The sequence below is a fragment of the Nicotiana tabacum genome, chromosome 1, assembly GCF_000715075.1.
Source record: "Nicotiana tabacum cultivar K326 chromosome 1, ASM71507v2, whole genome shotgun sequence".
Lineage (NCBI taxonomy): Eukaryota > Viridiplantae > Streptophyta > Magnoliopsida > Solanales > Solanaceae > Nicotiana > Nicotiana tabacum.
Genome location: NC_134080.1, coordinates 1,478,056 through 1,501,251, shown reverse-complemented (window position 1 = coordinate 1,501,251; position 23,196 = coordinate 1,478,056). Strand labels below are relative to the sequence as shown.

At 34.5% G+C, this 23,196-nt stretch overlaps 1 protein-coding gene across 1 annotated transcript; it reads left to right on the top strand.

Annotated features, from left to right (window-relative positions):
• Positions 1-10,963: 10,963 nt before the first annotated feature.
• LOC107804125 (oligopeptide transporter 7) lies at positions 10,964-17,597 on the top strand. Its single transcript, XM_016627953.2, has 7 exons — positions 10,964-11,392; positions 11,625-12,142; positions 12,620-12,717; positions 15,318-15,887; positions 16,186-16,441; positions 16,533-16,715; positions 16,904-17,597. Exons 1-7 carry the CDS (start codon positions 11,356-11,358, stop codon positions 17,513-17,515), a joined length of 2,274 nt encoding a protein of 757 aa, XP_016483439.1. The 5' UTR covers positions 10,964-11,355; the 3' UTR covers positions 17,516-17,597.
• The last annotated feature ends 5,599 nt before the right edge of the window (positions 17,598-23,196 follow it).

Below are 23,196 nucleotides of genomic sequence, written 5' to 3'. Positions count from 1 at the left end.
CTCACATCTGCGATCGCATTTTGCCCTTTTCTTGTCCTTTTGCGCCTTTTTGATTTCATTTCCATGTTCTTGGGTCCTTAAACCTCATACACTGCAAAACATTAAAATTACATAAGTATAAAAGATAATTGCATTTAAAACAAGCTACAATCTAAGCAATTTGTGTTAAATGTGCTAAAATTCTCCGGCGCATCTGTAAATGACTTTGGAATCGGGCTTTGAAGGTTCCAACAGGTTCGTATGATGATTTTGGACTTGGGCGTATGTCTGAATTGGGTTTTGGATGGCCCTGGAGCATTTCAGCGCCTATTGTGGAAGGTTGGCATTTTGAAAGAATTTCATAAATTTGGGTTGAAGTGCATTTCAATGTTATCGATGTCCGTTTGGGATTTCGAGTCTAGTAATAGCTCCATATGGTTATTCTGGTATTGGAAGCACGTCCGGAAGTGGATTTGGAAGTCCGTAGGTCATTTTGGGGTCATTTGGCGAAAGTTAGAAATTTGAAGGTTTTTGAGAAGTTTGACCAGAAGTGGACTTTTTGATATCGGGGTCGGATTCTGATTCCGGAAGTTGGAGTAGGTCCATAATATCGAATGTGACTTGTGAGAAAAATTTGAGGTCAATCGGACATGATTTGATAGGTTTTGGCATCGAATGTAGAAGTTTGAAGTTTTAAAGTTCATTATGCTTGAATTGGGGTGCGATTCATGATATTGGCGTTGTTTGATGTGATTTGAGTCTTCGAGCGAGATCGTATCATATTTTGGGACATGTTGGTATAATTTGTTAAGGTTCCGAAGGCCTCGGGTGGATTTCGAAAGGTTAATTGAATGGATTTCGGACAAAGAAAGCTGCTGAAATTTTCTGTTGCAGAAGCTGTTCGCCAGAAATTTTTTTATGCGAGAAGCTTACTTTGGAAGCTTATATCTCGAAATCTATAAATAATCTGAAAATTTGCAAAACATAAAAGTTGTAGTCCTTGCATTCTAGTTTCAAAAAGATAAACCATTCATCATTTGGATATTTGTACAAAAGGTTATGATCGATTGAATGAAGGCTGGTAAAGCTGTTTTGCAATTTCCCCTGAAATTTATGATGCGAGGAGCCTATTTTGGAAGCTTATATCTCGAAATATATAAGGAATCTGGAAATTTGCAAAACATGAAAGTTATAGATCTTTGATTCTAGTTTTCAAAAAGTTAAACCATTTATCATTTGGATATTTGTACATAAAGTTATGTTCTGTTGACCAAAGGCTGGTAGTAGTTTATTTTTCCCGAAAATCAGGCAAAGTCGCATTTCATACACGCGACTTGCCTTGGCAGAATGCCTAAAAACGAGAGTCAACCATTTTTTACTCATTTTTGAGTTTTAAGTCTTGGATTTGACAATTTTTGGAGCTTTTGGAAGAGGGTTTTCACCTAGCACTTTGAGTTTTGGATTGTTCCGCACCGAATTGAGGGTTTGAGCATAATCTTGGACCGGAAAGTGGGCTTCGGAGCGAGGCACATGTATGACTAGTGGCCTAGGGAGGCGTAGCGGCAGGTTTGATACGGAGACTTAGGTGAGCTGCACCTCTCGAGACAACCCGCAGTTGGCAGAGTCTCCTTCAAAGTACTGTATCATATTTTCCTTTCTGTCCAATTTGTATTTCGGACAGTTATTGTATTACATTATTTTCCTAGAAATTGCTTATGCACTTGTGACACCGGGTTCTGAGATGTCAATGGGACCATTAAGTGTTAAAATTTGTTAGAGACATCATTATTTATTCAATAGAATTCTTTATTAATTGTTTAGTGTTTTAAAAGGAATGATTTCAAAAAATATTAAAACAAGAAATTACTAGTTATTTGGTGTTAGCTTGCATGACATTGGTGTCCAGCGCCATCATGACCCTTAGTGAATTTTGGTTCGTGACATTTTCACTATTAATCTCATAAATTTCATGCTTAAACAACTGAAAATCAACATAGAATCGAGTTTTAGATTCAAGAAACTCACCTCAATGGAAACCTCCTTGATTCCCTTTTCAAAACCCTTCAAAAAGCTTCAACTCCGAATAAAAATGGTTTAAAACAACCCAAATTTTGCGAAGGCAGGTTTATATTGTTTCTACCCAGGCATTTCTGCACCTGCGGACAAATGAACGCATATGCGGTCCGCACCTACGGACAAATCTCCGCTTCTGTGGATTTTCACTTAAAATTCCTCGTCCGCACCTGCGGTCATTCCACCGCACATGCGGGCTTGCAGGTTTGCCTCAACTCCCGCTTCTGCACTGCCCAACCGCATCCGCGGCCTTTTTTCACTTCTGCGGTCTTCGCACATGCGGTCCCCTGACCGCAGGTGCGGTTATGACAGAACCGGCAGCTTCAGCTGCATTCTACAACTTCCGAACTTCCCGATAACCATCCGAAATCATCCCGAGGCCCCCGAGACCTTTTTTCGAAAATACGAACAAGTCACATATCATCATTTCCACTCATACCAACCCTCGAAACACTCAAAACTACATCAAAACACCAAATCACTCTCGGATTCAAGCCTAAGGATTCCAAAACTTTTGAATTCCACAATCGATCCAAAAACCTATCAAACCTCATCCGAATGACCTGAAATTTTGCACACACGTCAGGTTCCATTCTGACCCTGATATTAAAATTTTTACTACCAACCAGAAAATGCCAAAATTTTAATTTCGTCAATTCAAGCCTAAATCTACCACGGACCTCCAAATTGTATTCCGATTAGGCTCTTAAGTCCCAATTCACCCAACGAAGCTATCCTAACTATAAAACCCAAATTCCGAGATCGTTTACTCACAAGTCAACTTATGGTTGACTTTTCCAACTAAATGGCTAACTTAAGAGACTAAGTGTCTCGTATCACTCCACAACTACTCCAAACTCGAACCAACCAATACGATACGCCGAAATAAAGCTGAACAACATATAAAGAAGCAGAAATGGGGAAAATGAAGCGGTAACTCATGAAACGACTGGCCGGGTCGTTACATCATATAACTAAAGGACAAATATTTAACAAATGATCTGTTTAAAATAGTAATTTATTGAATTGAATAAATCAAATAAACAATTATTCCATAAAGAATAAAATATAATATTGTAAGTAAACCGCATGGTTAAAAGTATATCCCAACAATCTCCCACTTAGACTCATAACTATACGTCTACAACTCTAATACTCATTCCTTTTACTTGCTTGTCAAAAATCTTCTGTGGCAAGCTCTTTGTAAACGGGTATGCCAAATTATTCTCTGACGCAATCTTCAACACTTTTGCATCACCTCTCTAAATTATGTCCCGAATTAAGTGATATTTACGCTCAATATGCTTACTCCTTTTATGGCTTCTTGGTTCCTTCGAGTTTGTAACTGCAACATTATCGTCACAATAATGTACAATTAGTTCTTGAACTTAAGGAACTAAATTAAGCTCTTTCAAAAAGTTTCCGAGCCAAACAGCCTCTTTAGTTGCCTCAGAGGTATCCACATATTCGACTTCCATGGTGGAATCAACAACACATGATTGCTTGATACTCCTCCAACTTATGGCTCCACCTCCTAAGGTAAAAATACTTACTGAGGTAGATTTTCTAGAATATCTATATGATTGGAAATCTGAGTCAGTATAGTCAAAAGGTGCAAGATCACCTGAGTGATAAACCAACATATAATCCATATTCCTTATCAGGTATTTGATTATATGTTTAACGGAAATCCAGTGTTCTCGTCCAGGATTAGACTGAAATCTACTAACCATGCCAACAACAAAGTAGATATCAGGTCTAGCATATAGCATGGCATAACATACATGAGATTCCCTACAGCAGAAGCATAAGGGATCGCCTTCATCTTTTATATATCATCAATCATTTTTGGGAACTGATATTTTGACTGAGAGATTCCATGCCTAAAAGGAAGAAAACCTTTCTTGGAATCTTGCATGCTAAACTTGGAAAGAATAGTATCAATATAAAGTGCTTGAGATAAGCCTAATATCCTTCTCTTACGATCTCGTATAAGCTTGATCCTAAGGATATGTGCCGCTTGTCCCAAGTCTTTCATATCAAAATGTGAGGACACCCATTCCTTTACTGAATTGAACATGCTCACATTAATTCCTATGAGCACGATATCATCTACGTACAAAATAAAAAATGTAACTTTATCTCCATCCCTCTTCTTATAGACACAAAATTCATTTTCACATTGATCAAAACCGAAAGTTTTAGTCGATGTGTCAAAATAAGTATTCCATGATCTAGAAGCTTGTTTCAATCCATAAATGAATTTCTTTAATTTACACAATATTTGCTCATTGCCACTTTTTATGAAACCAACTGGTTGTGCCACATAGATGCACTCATTAAGACTTCCATTAAGAAAAGCTGTCTTGACATCTATTTCCCAAATATCATAATCATAATGAGCAACAATGGATGAGATAATTCTAATGGAATTAAGCAGAGTTACTGGCGAAAAGGTTTCCTCATAATCGATCCTTTCTTTTTGAGTAAACCCTTTTTGCAACAAGCCTAGCTTTAAAGTTTACACTTTTTCATCCACTCCTCTTTTTTTCTTATAGATCTATCTACAACCAATGAGTTTGACTCCAGTAAGTAGTTCTACAAGGTCCCAGACTTGATTGGAGTACATGGACTCCATTTCAGATTTCATAGCAACAACCCATTTATCAGTGTTTGTATCCTGTAGTGCTTCGTCGTAATTAATAGGTTCTGTGTTAGTCTTTTCAGGGATTCTATCATAAGATTCTCCCAAGAGCGCAAACTGGAGAGGTTTTCTAATAATTCTCCCACTACGACTAGTCACTACAGTTGCAGTTTGATTTTGTTGTTGCACTGTTACATTATTTCCTGGGACTGAAGCCTCAATGTTATCCTCCACACTTTGCGGTGATAGGATATCATTAACTTCTTCCTGAAGTGCAGGCTTCACAACAATTTTAGGTTGCCCAATATTACTCCCACTACTTTGGGGTAGTGAGATATCAGGCAATTATTTTTGTGCGTTCTGCTGCCTATTGACATTTCTCCCACTATGATGAAGTGGTATGTCAATACTAGATTCCAGGATAAATTCTAGAGATGTTAGTCATTAGTTACTCCATTTCTTAACTCCTATAAAACTAGTTTACTTTTAGGAATATGATTTATTAAATAGCCATCTTCTAAAAATTTGGCATTTGTCGCAACAATTACCTTCTTTTCTTTGGGACAATAAAATAAACCTCATTTAGTTTCCTTTGGATATCTAATAAAAGTGCACACTTCTGTCCTCTATTCCAATGTATCTGTTTTCTCTTTCAGCATATATGCTGGACAACCCCAAACCTGAATGTGCCGCGAACTAGGCTTGTGCTCAGTGTATAATTCTACTGGGGTTGAAGGTACTTAATTTGAAGGAACCAAATTCAGAATATAATTTGCTGTTTCTAAAGCATATCCCAAAAAGGAAGAAAGCAACTCAGAATAACTTAACATTGATCTAACTATTTCCATAAGGGTCCTATTTCTTCTTTCTGCCACACCATTTTATTGTGGTATTCCAGAGGTAGATAATTGAGATGTAATTTCACAATCTAATAAGTATTTAATGAATTTCATGGAAAGGTATTCATCACCACGATCAAATCGCAATGATTTGATATTTTTATCATATTGTTTCTTCGTTTTTGTCTTAAATTCTTTGAATTTCTCAAAGCATTCAGGCTTACGACATAATAGATAAATGTATCCATATTTTGAGTAATTATCTGTAAAAGTCACAAAATACTCAAAATCAGCTCTTGCTTGTATATATGACCACACAAATCAGAGTAAATTAATTCTAGCTTATCACTAGCTCTATTTCCTTTTGAGGGGAAACGTCTTTGGGTCATTTTACCTTCTAAACAGGATTCCCATGTTGGTAGTTCTTTCACTTTTAATGAACTCAAAGGCCCATCTGAAACCAACCTAGAAATCCTATTTTGATTTTTATGACCTAGACGAAAGGGCCACAAATAAGTTTGGCTCAATTCAGAAATACGTTTTCTTTTTATATGGCAGATTAATGCTATTTAATTCTTTTGGTTGTAGCACACGAGGAAATACATCAAGAATAAAAAGGTCATGTACTCTAGTAGTAGTGTAGATTTTTATTAAACTTAATAATAGCAGAGTTATTAGCAAAATAAATATTATAACCAATATCCATTATTTTTGAAACTGAAATCAAATTCCTTCTCATAGAAGGTATATAGAGAACATATTTTTAAGCTAAAACTCTATCACCACTAAACGAAATTTCTAATATCTCCTAATGCTATAGTTGATGTTGGTTTGCCATTGGCATCAAAAACACAAACATCATTCTTACTTAGCCGTTGCATTTTCTGAAATCCCTACAAAGTAGTGCAGATATGATTAGTGGCTTCTGAATCTATACACCAAAACATGGTAGAGATAGCCGCTAAACAAGTTTTAATGACATTTAAATTTGAATTACCTTGTTTATTCAACTTTTCAAATAGGTAGGGCATTGCTTTTTGTGATGCCCAGGATGCTTGCAATGGTAGCATTTTTCTTTGGGCTTTTTCACACCAGCAGCCGCACCTCTAGGTGACAAAACATTGTGAGCCTTCTTCTTTTCTCTTACCAGATTTCGGTTTAGAAACCGAAGCTTTCTCAACATTTAGTGCTACAATTGGAGTTTGCTATTTGATAATAGATTATGTCCCTTGCTGGTCATTCAATAATTTCGCTAGTGACAAATCGATTTTGTCCATATTATAGTTCAAGAGAAATTGTTAAAAACTGTCAGGTAGAGTCTGCAGGACCATCTCAACTTGACATTCCTTATCAATCACAACTCCAAGGACTTCCAGTTAGAAGACCCATCATCTTCAGAACATGGTCCCTAATCGATGATCCTTCAGCCATCTTGATATTCAAACGGGCTTTCATGGCTGTCTACTTAGCCTCACAATTTTGCTCACCGAACATCTCTTTAGACTTTCGAGCATGTCATAAGCAGACCCCATAGACTGATGCTGATGTTGCAAAACATTCGCCATAGAGGCAAGAATGTAACATCGCGCCATCTCATCAGCCTTAACCCATTTATCATAGATCTTAACTTGATTACCAGTAGCATCTTCATCAGATTTTTCTGGGCACTCTTCAGTGACTACGAATTTCTAACCTTCAGCAGTTTGGACAATATCAAGGTTCCTTTTTCAGTCAACATAATTTGGTCCTTCTAACTTGTTTTGGTTCAAAATTGAGGTCAGTGGGTTGAATGAAGACATGGTTAATCCGATAGATATTCATATTAAATAGATCATTAGTTATGTAACTACAATAATAGAATTCATAATAGCATATAACACATATAACCATGCTCATTGAACAGTTAGGTTCATTAAAGAAACTTAACTAATCATGCAAAATATACAATTTATGTAAGATATTTACTTCATAAATTAAAATAGGACCAACTCAGATGGAGAGTAAATTGTCAATTTAAGATAGGTAAATATCACTTTTATAAATCCTAGTTTCATAAAATCAACATGTAACTCAGTTCGAGAGTTAATAAAAGTTATCAAACAACTAGAAGCAAAACTACAGTAATCATCTATAATAAATTTATCCGATGTGGAAGAAGATCTATGTCAACATATAAATTCATTATATTACTGTAAAACATGAATGGAAACCATAGGGATTGAACCTACCACCGCTGTTTTCTTAAAGAAAGATTTCTTATTAATTTTTTTTTTAGAAAATAGAAAAATGGCCAAAAACCCATTTAAACGACCCGAACACCCGAAAAATGACGTACATCATGAGAAACGCTAATGAGTATTGCTCACTGGGTCATTTTAGATGAACCTACCAAATTTTAGGTCAATCTAAGTTCGACAAAATTTCAGAATTGGGAAAATGCATAAGTAACCCCTCAACCTATGACCGAAGTTCTAACTACACACCTTTCATGTTCTACTCCTCTAAACTATTATAAAGTGAAATTATTGCTACCCTGGATGATGACGTGGTAAAGTGTGTATGTTTCACTCTCTTTGAGAGAGTGAGAAGCCCAGAAATTTACTTTTTTTTTCTTTTTCTTAATCTTTTGTCTTTTACTTTTTTCCTTCTTCCCGAGATGACAGTCACCATTAAAAGGCATTGAGCTCCATTTACAATACCATTCCTTTGAAAATTTATTTTTTAATTTTAGATTGGTATTTTTTCCTTAAAGTTTATGGGTTCATTCTTATTTTTGCATTAGCAAGAAAATAAATTTAAATTTGATTATATGTGTACATGTCATCTTTTTATTGGATATCACACTTAATTAATTATGACAGTAACTTAAAAAATATATTTTTCCTTTCTTTTCGAAAATATACAATTCTTTTCTTAAAATTCGACAGCAACGACGATCAAATAAATTATCATTACGTGAATGTTATTTTTTGACCGAAATCGATATCGGAGAATTAAAATTTTGGACTTCATTGTTGTCATGTTGCTACTAGTCATGAAAGAATAGAAAGTAGATCAAAATAAGGAACATAATGCGAGAGAAAATAAAAGAGTGACAAAATATACATTGGCAGGCGAGTGTGTTTCACCTCCCAAGAAACATCTTGTTATGACATTTCGAGGAGATATATATTTTATTTTAGAATAGTTTTGGGGGGGAGGAGGGAGGAGGGGGCTAATAGGATTTCCGTAAAAAAAAAGGTGTGTAGCCGGAATTTCGATCATAGGTTGAGGGGATACTTTTGCATTTTCACTTTGAGAATTCCAAATTCATGACCTATTTGCAAAATCTGTTTTTGGCATTTTTTAGGGTTCTATTTATTTTGACTCGTTCATACCACATATCATACTTATGTATGCTAATCCATGATTTCAAAACTCAAAATATTATTATAACAGTCTTATTTTTATGAGAAACATTACTGTTATCATGAAAAAAAATGCAACAAACATTGGAGAAAATGGCATTATTTTAATGAAATAGAATACTACTATTCATTCTTATTTATGTTAATCCATGATTTCAGAACTATAATACTGCTTAAAACAATCACGTTTTTATAAAACAAACACCACTGCTATCATGGAAAAAATGCAACAAACATGGGAGAAACAACATTGTTTTCACGAAATTGAACACCACTGTTCATACTTATGTATTTTAACCCCTGATTTCAGAACTAAAATACTACTTAAAATAGTCACGATTTTATGAAAAACACCATTGTTTTCATAGAATAACCACATCAAACATGTATAATTTAATAACACGTTTTAATGTTACTCTATTCATGTTGTATTACATTATCTAGTTAGATATAAGACGACGTTTGATACCAATTGTTAGAATATGCGCAACGAAAGCAAGCATAAACTTCAGGTATCACAAACATATAAACTAGACAATGATTCAATACGGAGATTAGAAGCACTAACCTCTTTAAAACATTGCACAAGTCCTCCACAGAGCAAGAATCCAAGGCTGCAGTCTTCTGCTATGTTCCTTGTAAGACCTTGGACGAAATTGTTTGAGTGGACAAATAATACAACTCTGAAGAGTCAGTTATTAAGTGAAACTAGTCTTCCTTATGTAGACTCGAAATTAAGTCAAAAGAGGGGCTAAAAACGTGTAGGATTCTGCTAGTGCAAGTAGAATCCTACTCTAACTTAAAAGGATGACTTTTCTCCCAAATACCTTTTACCCAGATCTGTCTAGATTTTTTACTAGGTATAGCAAGGACAACAGGAACAATAAGAGGATACCAATTATAGTATTAATTCGAATTTCGGATGAATTAAATCATGCTATAATTAATTACAGTTTATTCCACTAAAAAACTGCAATTGAACTCCTTAATATGAATTTCGAAATTCATTAATACTAGTTAATAAACTAACTCGCTGATAATTTAATTTAATCATCTAATTAAATCCTTTATAATTTTGCTTAAACCATTTCATATGACGGATATAAGTTTTTAAGACCACAAGTTTCAAAAGTTTTTTTTTTCTTAAACTTCGTATCGAGTTAAACTAACTCATTTAAATTGAAACGGATACGGTAACTTTTCGAGGAAAGGGATTTAATTGAGTTGCCTGCTTTGCATATGGCGCTTTTTATGGAAAGTGCAAGGGAATTTTACGTCAGTTTTTGTCTACGCCTATTTATATATATTATAGTTTAGATTTCATTTTGGTCCTCGTTTTCATCAAAAGGTTCACTTTACAAAATAATTACAAAATACAAGTTGCTTCGGTTATTATGATGGACCACAGCAATCACCATTACATGGGTTGAAGATGGTGTAAAGATCAGGGAAATGAAAAAAATTTGAAAGGCCCAAAAGCTATATGATGAATATTAATTGCGAAATCAGAATTTTTATCGATGTAAATCAATAAATAAAGAGATAAATATTCAAAATAAAAAAAAACTCAAAAGAAATATATATTAGAAAAATTATTACGACGAAGGGTGGCTCCGCCACTAATGATGAATCTTAACATGCAGTAGCGGAGCCATCCTATAGTAAGGGGCATCAAGTGACACTCTTTTGTTGCGGGAAAAATACATGCACGGTGTATGCAGGTAATATTTTTTTATATATATGTACTATATGTTGACTGACCCTTTGATTTTTTTCATATATTTACTTTTATATATTTTAATATACTTTAATGAAAATTATGACTCCGTCACCGAGCCGGAAGAGAAGTCCAAGAAAAAATAAAAAATGCTTTTTAGTTCTGTGGAAGATCTATGACGTGGACCAACCTCATTCGTACATAACATGTGGAATCTGACATCTATTTGAAAAGGAAGAAAAATAGGTTTCTTTTTTAACTACTCACTTGCATATAAGTATTTGGTAGGTAGAAAGATATTTCCACGTTTAAATGCCTAGGTTATTTCACCATTTGGCTCTTCTCTCTTTTATTTTTCTTATTTTTTTATTCAAGACTTCACCTAATCCAAAATTATCGAAAAATATAAAAAGAATAAGAATATACTTTGGGCGTGATCGGTAAAGTTGTTGCCATGTGATCGGGTTCGAGCCGTGAAAACAGCCTCTTGCATAAATATAGGGTAAGGCTGCGTACAATAGACCCTTGTAGTTCAACCCTTCCTCAAATCCCATCCATCGTGGAAGCTTAATGCACCGAGATGCCCTTTATGAAAAGAATAATAATCTCCCTCGTCTAAATGCAAACATATAGATATAGCTAATCCAGCTATATCACTATTGTCCAAATACACCTCCAAAAAGAGACACAAAACCAATGGAAGAATCTGCATCAGAAATCAAGACTCCTCTATGTAAGAATCTTTCTCTAACTCAATTCTTATGTTACTCGAATTCTCCAAAAATATTACAGCACTCGTTTCAGTCGAATCCTCAAAACGGAATAGTTTTTGTAGGATCTGACAACACAGACGACAACATTTTTGAATAATTCGAGCAGCATAAGTTAATAATTCTAGATCGTCAAAGCTCAAAGTTCATATTATCTTTCTAATAAATCCAAATACAAACTCTATGTTTTTGCAGTATCAAATCTTGATCATGGCATTGCATCAAGCTCAAAATCAAAAGTCAACGACTCTCTTGAACTCAAAAAACAAGAAGAAGATGAAGAAGAAAACTCACCAATTAAACAAGTAGCACTCACAGTGCCAATTACAGATGATCCTTCACTCCCAGTTCTTACTTTTCGAATGTGGTTTTTAGGCACAGTTTCTTGTGTTTTACTATCATTTTTAAACCAATTCTTTTGGTACAGAACTGAACCATTGACCATTACAGCAATTTCAGCTCAGATTGCTGTGGTTCCTTTAGGCCAACTTATGGCTGCTAAAATCACAAAAAGAGTATTCTTTCAAGGGTCTAAATGGGAATTTACTTTAAATCCAGGGCCTTTTAATGTCAAAGAACATGTTCTTATTACCATTTTTGCAAACTCTGGTGCTGGCACTGTTTATGCTATTCATGTTGTCACTGCTGTTAAGGTTTTCTATCAGAAAAACATCACCTTCTTCGTTTCCCTTATTGTTGTTATCACAACACAGGTAAATATTTTAATTCGTATAGTTAGTACATTCAACCTCTCTATAACAGCATCCTTACATATAGTGGCGTAGCCATATTCAACTAAGGGGTGTCAATCGATCGATACCCTTTCACCGAAAAATTACTTAGTATTGCTAAATAATTTTTTTTGATTTATGTATATTTACTGTTCGTTGAACCCTCTTGACTTTTTGGTGTATCTAATTTTTTATATTTTGACACCCCTTAATAAAAAATTTGGCTCCGCCACTGCTTATATAACAACACTTCACTATAAAAGTTAAGTTTTTTCGGAACCAAATGTTATGTTTTGTTATAATATATGTTCTCTATAACAATAATTCACTATAATATCCAAAAATATCGAGAACAAACGACGCTGCTATAGAGAGGTTTGATTGTATATATGTTCAACATTTTTATTTATATGTAGTTGGATTAATTTGTTGATAAGATATTGAAGTTTTGAATGGTAGGTGCTAGGATTTGGATGGGCAGGAATTTTTAGAAGGTATTTGGTAGAACCAGCAGCAATGTGGTGGCCTGCCAATCTTGTCCAAGTCTCATTATTCAGGCAAGTTTCTTGCTTATTCTAGCTGGACTAATAGCCCGTTTGGTCAAACTTATTTTTGGTCAAAAGTGTTTTTTTTTTTTTAAAAGTACTTTTGGCCAAAAATTAAGGTGTTTGACCAAGCTTCTGGAAAGAAAAAAAAAAGTGCTTTTGAGGAGAAGTAGAAACAGTTTTGGAAAAACAGAAAAAATTAGCTTCTCTCCAAAAGTACTTTTTTGAAAAACACTTTTGAGAAAAATACACTTAGAAGCAATTTTTTAAAGTTTGGTCAAATACTAATTGCTGCTCAGAAGTGCTTTTCAAACTAATTAGCCAAACACAAACTGCTTCTCACCAAAAGTACTTTTGAAAAAAACACTTTTGAAAAAAAACGTTTCTCAAAATAAGCTGATTTTTGCAGCTTGGCCAAATGAGCTATAAGACTGTAATTCTGTATTTTAACATTTTGAGTTTAACTATTACAGTATAAAAGAATATTTACATTATCAAATCATCTAAATAATAACTAGAGGTATTCGTTCATATTAATAGCCTGCAAAATAAGTCTCATTACATGCTATAGCATGTTAAAACCGGTGGTGTAGATATTTCAAATTCCCTTTATAGAAAAATTATATTTTATAAATAGAGTTTAAAAACGATTTCTTTTGTATAAATATAAATTGCTGAATTCCTATGATATATAGCTAAGTAATTAAGGGTATTCACTCACTATGCAAACTTGGGATTTATTTGAATCATCTTGTGAATACACTAATAATGTACTAACATGCTAACATGAAAAATACATCACCAAATGATTTTTTTTTATTTTTTTTTTTTTGTTGAGAAACCCCAAGATAATATATAGATATTATTATACATAGAAAAACCAAGATAATTGATTTTTGGCACTGTTCTTGATTGATAACAATTACTAATTTTTTCGGCTGGGTGTGACTGATAATTATGATGATAATGGTACATGGACCCCACACAATTTTAGTAATTGAATTGCTTTTCGGGGAAATAATATCCTTTGAAATTAGGAAGAAAATGAAATAATGGAGAAGATAATTATACAGGGTAGCAAATGCTGAAATGCATTTTAGGTAAATAGAGATATCAATTTTCTTTTTTCCAAACAAAGAATTTAATATTAGGAGAACTTTTCTTTAAGTAGCGTTAATAAATACTCACTCTGTCCACTTTTACTTGACATGTATATTAAAAATAACTTTTTATTTTTACTTGTCACTTTACGCATATAAGAGAAGACAATTTTTTTTTCTGTTATACCCACAATATTTATACTCATTTCAAATCATTTTTTCAAATCCAATAAAATATGCATCAATTAATATGAGTATCTTGATAAATTATGCACTTTATTTATTATATTTTAAGGGACATAAAAAGAAAAAACGTGTCAAATAAAAGTAAACGGAACGGTAACATGTCAGCGGGACTACAGATCTCTAGAATGACCCATTTAAGATAATAATTCCCCTCAATATAAAGTTTTTTCCACGTTTTTCACGTTGGCATATGATTTTGTGGATCCAGAAAATGCAACATTGCACTAGAAAACTTTTTAAATTTTTTTTTTTGCTGCAACAGTGTTAACGTATTAATCCTTAAATATTCTTGCACTATCACTAACGTGGACACCTTCACCTTGCGGCACGAACTGGCGACAGTCATGCACCACCCAGAGGCGGACCCAGGATTTGAGCACAACGAGAGCACCATTATATGCTAATCACCAGCGATAAAATTATAAAGAAGAAAAAAAATCGTACAAATATATATATATATAGAGAGAGAAAGAGATATGTTTTCGCAAAATAGGTACTATGGGAAGAGAAGGAATAAAATTAATTAAGTTGACTATTTTGTATTAGTACTAAACTATAAATGAAATAAAAAAAAAGTAAAAAAAAAAAAGCAATTTGTTATTAAATATAAATTATATTGTATTCAAAGAACTAAAATATTAACAAAGTTGACTATTATATATTAGTACTAAATTATACTTGAATTCAAAAAAAAGAGATAAAAGTAAAAGATAAAGCAATTTATTATTAAATATAAATTACATTGTACTCAAAGAATAAAAATAAAAAGGAGGAGAAAAAAGCTAAAAGGGGGTTTCAAACCTACGTCCCCGAGAAAGTTGGGAATTTAAGGGCCCAAAACAACCACTTCTCCCAGCCACATCTTTATCTTAGAGGCACACTTAAAATATTTAAGGGGTTCCATATATACGTACAAATATATATAATATGTATATACAGAATTTTTGCCGCTAACGGGTCACGTGACCCCTCAACCCATCACCTGTGTCCACATTCCAGAATCCCTCTCTGAAAGATGATTCGTATCTTTACAACTATCTGTAGAGTTTGATTCATGATATAAATTTAACAGGTTCAAAGTCCCGAATCTTTGAAAAAATGGTTCAAACCTAATATTTTGCCACTTCTCACTATATACTTTAACTTTATAGGTCCATGAGTATCTGTAACTAGTTTTGTTCCACAGGAATAGACTTTTTCTTTTACTTTTCTCTGTCAAGAGTAAAATTCTTCATTTCTAATTGAACATATAAATTTATATTGCAGGGCTTTACACGAAAAAGAAGAACGTTCAAAGGGCGGATTAACGCGTACTCAGTTCTTCCTAATAGCCTTTATCTGCAGTTTCGCTTACTATGTTTTCCCTGGCTATCTCTTTTCAATGCTGACATCTTTATCATGGATTTGTTGGATCTTTCCAAAATCAGTATTTGTCCAACAACTTGGTTCAGGTCTAAATGGGCTCGGCATTGGTGCTATAGGCCTGGATTGGTCCTCTATTTCCTCTTATCTCGGGAGTCCATTAGCTAGTCCTTGGTTTGCTACAGCTAATGTTGCTGTTGGATTCTTCTTCATTATGTATATTTTGACTCCAATATGTTACTGGTTAGATGTCTTCAAAGCCAAAACATTTCCTATTTTCTCTTCTGGACTCTTCACTTCCTCTGGCCAAGTTTACAACATATCAAGTATCATTGACTCTAATTTCCATCTTGACATTGCTGCCTATGAGCAACAAGGACATCTTTATCTTAGTACATTTTTTGTTATTACTTATGGAGTTGGCTTCGCTGCTCTCAGCGCTACTGTCATGCACGTTCTTTTATTTCACGGAAGGTACATTAATTAGTAACAACTTAGTTATTACTAGTAATAACCAGTAACATTGAAGGGAAGCCTTGGCGTAACTGGTAAAATTGTTGCCATGTGAAAATGATGTTACGGGTTCGAGCCTAGGAAACAGCAAAAATGCAGGGTAAGGCTGCGTACAATAGGCCCTCGTGGTCCAGCTTTTCCACGGACCCTGCGCATAGCGAAAGCTTAGTGCACCAGGCTGCCCTTTTTTTAGTCATTAGATGGTAATTGTTATATGTGTTATATGGAAAGTTATGTCATGAGGATTTTTTAATTGCAGGGAAATATGGGAGCAAAGCAAATCAAGCTTCAAAGAGAAGAAAACGGACATACACACTAGACTAATGAGCAAGTATAACCAAGTACCTGAGTGGTGGTTTTGGTGCATTCTTGTGGCAAACATTACACTCACTGTCTTTGCTTGTGAATATTACAACGAGCAGCTTCAGTTACCTTGGTGGGGAGTTATTCTGGCTTGTGTCATTGCCATTTTCTTTACACTTCCTATCGGAGTCATCACTGCCATTACTAACCAGGTAATCTCATAGATCCACAGTTTTGTGTGCTAGTTACTAAGCTAATAGCGTCTAATTCACATTTAGTTTTTGATATTCTTGGTCATTGTAGACACCAGGGTTGAATGTTATCACGGAGTATATCATAGGATACCTTTATCCAGGATATCCGGTTGCTAACATGTGTTTCAAGGTTTATGGTTATATTAGTATGAATCAAGCTATTACTTTCCTCCAAGATTTCAAGCTCGGTCATTACATGAAAATTCCACCAAGAACCATGTTTATGGCTCAGGTAAACTACTCACTACTCACTCTGTCAGTTAATTTTCCGAATATAGTAGAATGGATTCAGATGATTCATATAGTCTATCTCTACTAGTTCAAGAAAGGAACTCATTAGTTGATTGATTTATTTTACTCTCGTTGCACGTTAAGTGTCTTTATATATGGGCTTACAATCATAGAAAACGGACAATGCAGGTAGTAGGGACTCTAATAGCAGGGTTCGTGTATTTGGGAACTGCATGGTGGTTAATGGAAACAATTCCAGACATATGCATTAAAACATTGTCCAACACCGTGTGGACTTGTCCTTCAGATCATGTATTCTACGATGCATCAGTGATATGGGGTTTGATAGCGCCAAGAAGGATTTTCGGAGATTTAGGAACTTATGGGATGGTCAATTGGTTCTTCTTATTTGGTGCTATTGCGCCAGTTGTTGTATGGTTAGCAGCCAGGGCTTTCCCTAAGCAAGAATGGATCAAACTCATTAACATGCCAGTGTTGATAGGAGCTACTGGGATGATGCCACCGGCCACGGCTGTGAACTACACAACCTGGATTATTGTAGGGTTTTTGTCGGGATATGTTGTTTATCGATATAGGCCAGATTGGTGGCAGCGACATAACTATGTTCTTTCTGGTGCACTTGATGCTGGTCTGGCATTTATGGCAGTTCTTTTGTATTTGTGTTTGGGATCGGAGAACATAAGTGTTAACTGGTGGGGAAATGATTTAGATGGATGTCCTTATGCTTCTTGTCCAACAGCCAAAGGGATTATTAAACAAGGTTGCCCTGTTGTTTATTAAATTGTGTTGTGACCAAATTTGCTTGTACTAATTTTTTACTCTATTTGAATTTGTGTAAATCATGCAACTTAATTTTCTTTCATTGATTTCTCTTGAATCAGTTTCTATAAGTTTTCCATGTCAAAGACAAGCAAAACTAGCTCATCAAAATTGTACATTAAATTGTTCTGTTTTTTTTTTCTCTTCTTTCCTTTCATTGTGGAGTGACAAGAAAATAAACAAGACTACATAAGAGGGTTTAAAGTGGTTGTCTTTCATACCATCTCTCAAGAGCACAATTCAGTTCTTAAACTAGTGTAAAGAGTAATTTTACACTAAGTAATTTTTTTGGCACTTTTTTTATTGTCCACAATATTTTTTTTTTTTCTAATTTCAAGAAGGAATTTTTTTATTTCCAAAGTTGTCCTTGGAGTAAAGAGTTTAAGAATAGTTTGTTATACTTCCAAGGAGCAAATTACAGTAAATATGATCAATTTTATTTTAAGTAAAACTAAAATATAAATTCCTTAACAGCTTGTTTGGATGGTTGTTACACATCGTTTCATAATGCATTGTATTACATTGTATTGTATTGTACTGTATCGTTTGATAAATACAATGTTTAGATATATTGTGTCGTTTGTCACCGTTTCATGATATCACGCACCAGTAATATGAAGAATAAATTTGTAATATTATAAAGAAAATTATGATATAGAGTTAAATTACTACACAAAAAGGTAGGGTAAAAGATAAAATAAATTATTTAATAATAATAAAGGGTGAGATTGAGAGAAAAAATAAGGTAATGACGCGACCACACCAAATCGGTCGTTATATAAAGTGGCATATTTCATCGTTATGTAACGACGAATTTAACGAGACTATACAATAAAATTTAAGTAACAATCAAAACAAACATCGTATTTAAAGTAATAATACGATACAATACAATAGGTAACAACCATCCAAACAAGTTGTTATAGTACAATTAAATTTAAAAAAAAATCACTTAAAGTGGACAGGAAAGAGCATACGATTATATCTAAATGAGATAATTTTTTAATGAATACTTTGAAATAATGAAGGAAAGGCGACCTAAATAGAATTGGAAATAAATGCTGAATTTGTTGATAGTAAAATACTCCCTCCGGTCCAATTAAGGGAATACAATACTTGCATCATTGCCTCTGCCTGTAGCTTCGTCCGTTTTCTCATCTTTCTCCTATACAAAACAGAAATTCTTTGCTTCTTTTTAGCCATTAGCCTTTTGACGAACTTTTCTTATATAACATGGAGAAAATCACTACATCTAATCAACGAGCTAGGATTCGTCTCATTTGTCTTTCTTTCATCGGTTATTTTCTTCAAAATTAAGTATAAGTATTTTTCATCATCATTTTTATCTCGTTGCAATCTCGGAGCAGCTAAATTTGTCACCTGCCGGCCATACTCGTGCAAAGAGGCCGCTCCCTCGCCGGTATGTTGCTGCATCTGCAGTCCCAACTAGTAGAATAGATGTAGGCCAATAGCCTGCACAACATGTAAAGTATTAATTACGGAATGGTAAGATTAACGTTATAACTAAGTATACCAAATAACTTACCAGCGCCTCATTCCTTCTGGCGTATGGAACGAACCGACTACCAGTGCGATGAACAGAATTCGCGACGATAAATCGGGTAATGTTGCGGTACCAGCCGATATACTTATGCTCACCATCCATACGCTCGGGTGGAGGGGTGGCAGAATCAGGTCATGCCGCTGGTCCCAAATCTCGATCTGCAACTCTAGCCATGCCTCATATGCCTGGTCAACCCTCGAACGATCATCCTGCTGGTAATGTGTCCTAAGCCAATGGAGCGTTGCAAGTACAAGCTGCAGTCGGCCAAATTGGCGAAGGACTCGCTCGATGGCATGATGCTCGATAATATCGAGACAAATCAACGGGACGGAAGAGCTCCATATAAGTTTCCCGATCGAGCAATAATCGGGCAAACCAGCTGTTAGCTCGTCACTGTATGACCTCCAAATGAACTATTACGTAAAAACAGGAACCGTGAGTATACGCAACATATATAAATTCAGGCCAAGTAAACTTAAGTATAGAATTACCTGCACGGCCTCCAGCAAATCCAATAAATCCCTGCAATAGGGGAGATTACGTTGAGCCTCGTACTCCCGTCTGTATCCTCGCCTATCAACCCACCTCCTAAATAAAGGGAGAAACAGTGGAGGTGGTGCATCCTAAGCTATGGGTGGTAGAGGTGGCTGCAACTGCAGGAACCGCTCCTAGGCCCAAACCTATTATACAATTTGGACGTAAAATTTAAGGTATATTTTTATGATGTATGTTATAATAAAGAGAGTATTTGGCTATGTTTTCACCTGCAGCAGCGACATAAATCCTGCAACGTCTCGCTGGGTGCCCATGCTCGCCTGACACATCTGCCTATACATGTAACCAAGAACAGCAACACCCCATCTGTAATCATTTAAATCATCTAACCGCTCAAGATGATGAAGAAATCTCAAGCTGACTAGATTTCCCGAAGTGTTCGAGAACAATACCCCTCCAAACATAGCAGCAACCTCGTGTACCAGTTAATATTAAGATTCGGTATATCATCCGTAATGTCAGCATGCATCACCTCCAGATATAGCTGGACGAGCGTCAACACAAGATGACTAGCCCTAAATAATGCACCCTCATCCGCTAGCCGGAAATCGGTAATCCGCTGCAACATTTTTAGGTACTGATCTCCCATATACTCTCTCATGGCATGTGGCAAAGCAACAGGAAGTCCATCAACCGGCAGCCCATACAGAATCTCCACGTCCTGCAGCGTGATAGTGGCCTCGCCAATGGGCAAATGGAATGTGTGCATCTCTAGTCGCTACCGCTCTATCAATGTCGTGATCAACGACTAATCAACTTTAGCCGGCCAATCTCAATAATCCTATATAAATCCGTATCCTGCAGGCATCTAACTATGGAGATGTCGGGTCTTAAGAAAGTCCCACATATCGTTACTCTTATAGCACGGAAAGTCTGGGCCAATAACTGCCCCTCCTATATGAAGGAAAAGCTATGCTCGGCCTGTAGCAATAGCAGCTCTAGCGAGGCAGGTCCGGATGCAAAGGCGGAACCTCTATGACAACTACTGTAAATTGAACAAAATTAATTACATTATTTTTCTTTTTCATTGCTTAAATATATTGCAATACTTTTAATATTAAATTTTTTTCAATATTTTTACTATATTGTTAATTACGTTAATAAATTTTCAATATTATAATTTTATATGTTACTTTAATATGTTAGTTTTATTATTTTATATATTTTTTTGTTATTCACCTATTTTTGATTATAATAAAATTAAATAATTAGTTTTCATAACTATACATGATTTAATTATTAAATATTCACTTTTTGGTTCCGGACACAATATTTGAGGCCCAGTAGCACCAATGTATCCTGAATTCTTATGTTCATGATGAGAAATTTTTCGAGTTATCACTCAACCGGTTTGTTATTTTATATGTTAGTTTATTATTGTATATGTTAGTTTATTATTTTATATGTTAGTTTTATTATTTTATATGTTTGTTTGTTACTCGCTTATTTTTTCCAATAATAAAATTAAACAATTTATTTTTCATAATTTACATAATTTAATTATTAAATATTCATATAACAATACTTAGTTTGACAAACATTGTTGTTTCCTCGTGTTATTTTCTTACGTTTGTTGGCTATAATTGGACATAATTTGTGTTTGAACTATCAACTTTTTGATGTATTTTTGGGTATAAGAGATACTTAAATAATTAATTCTATAACTACAAGAATATTACGCTAAAGGGCACTACATTTTACTATACTAAAAGGGCACTATATTACAAATACGAGCACTATATTAGGCCACAAGATACCACTACTGGGAACTAAAGTAACAATTTATCTAGTTTACTAGTCCTTTAGCAAATAAATAATTTAAATCGGATAAAAATAACAAATCAATTTAATCATCAAACAATCACGAAAATACATATACCACAGTAAAAAGTAACTAATTAATATTTTTTTAACAACTAATAACAATTTATCTATTTTACTATTTTTAGCACACTAATACAATAGTCCTGGATAAAAAATAACAAATTAGTTAAATCGCAAAACAATCACAAAATACAATAGAGCACATAAAAAACAACTAATATGTATTTTTATACGAGTTTTAACCAAAACTAAGTCGGAATACCTCGATTTAAAATTTTTGAAAAATTGAAATTTTGGTGATTTGGAGACGAAACAAGCAACCCACTCCGAGATAACACCTTAGCTAGTACGTGGGATCGAGAATCTTCACTTTTTGTGGGATCGGTGGGTTCTACTAGAGTTTTTTTGTTTAAAAAATTGGGGGGGGGGGGGGTGACGATTTTGTGGGGAAGACGACATTTATATAGCGTCTTAATAAAGAACGCTATCCTTTCCCGTTTTATTTAATTCAAATATAGCATCTTTTAAAAGGACACTATACTTAACTGGCAAAACAACCGTTGAGGTATAGCGTCTTTTTAAAAGACGTTTTATATAGAATTGTCACGTGATATTTTTTCTACACATTTTGATTGTTTGAGTCCAAAAGAACCCCATTTTGGTTCCGGACTCCTAAAGAGATACCATCTCTCAAGAGTATAATTCAGTAGTCAAACTAAATATAGAGAGAGGAGATCTGTACAAGAAAGTAGTCATCTTTCCGTGTAGATAGATCTAACATTACAATATAATGAATAGTATGGCATTAATTAGAACCAAATATTACAAAATGAGACTATTTTTTTTAATAAATATATACTGAAATAAGCAAAGGAATTAATTAAAGGCGCTATAAATAGAATTGTAAATAAATGCAGAATTCAATGGTAGTAATAGAGTAATTAAATTACCTATAATTAAGGTAATGCAGTAGTAATTATAGTAAAAAAATGAAGTTTAAAGGTAATTCAATCAATCAATTAATTCTACTGATTTGCCTTTCTTCATTGATTTCCTTGCTTCATGATTAAGCATTGTTCATCATCATTTTTATCTCTCTGTTTTCTGTTCTAATATGGCCACCTGTGATAATGATGGTCAGCCTTTCCCTGAAGATCTAGCAATGGAGATTCTAATCAGAATTCTTGTTGCGATTCAAGGGCTTGGGATCCCTACTTGGTGGGCATGAAACGAACTGCTGCAACGTAGTGTCCATACAAGGGCTTATGCTACAATAACTAGGTGCCTACTGTACATCATATAGTGATATTGGCCATTCGTAACTTCGATCCGGGGTGCACACAAAGGTAAAAGGCAAGATTATTGTAACCAACTCCATTAGTTAATCGAGTATGAAATAATGTTTTTTCCTGAATGATAGTTCAACAAATTAAAAGCATTATTTCATACTCACTTAATTATGGAGTTGGTTACAATACTGCTGCTTTTTACCCTTGTGTGCACCACCGAAGTTACGAATGGCCAATATCACTATATGATGTACAATGAGCACCTAGTTATTGTAGCATAAGCCCTTGTATGGACACTACGTTGAAGCAGTTCGTTTCATGCCCACCAAGTCGCGATGCAAGAGGCTGTATCTAGGAGTCCAACATTATAATTCCTAAGTTCTAGTCTTATTAAAGGAAACGTGAATTAG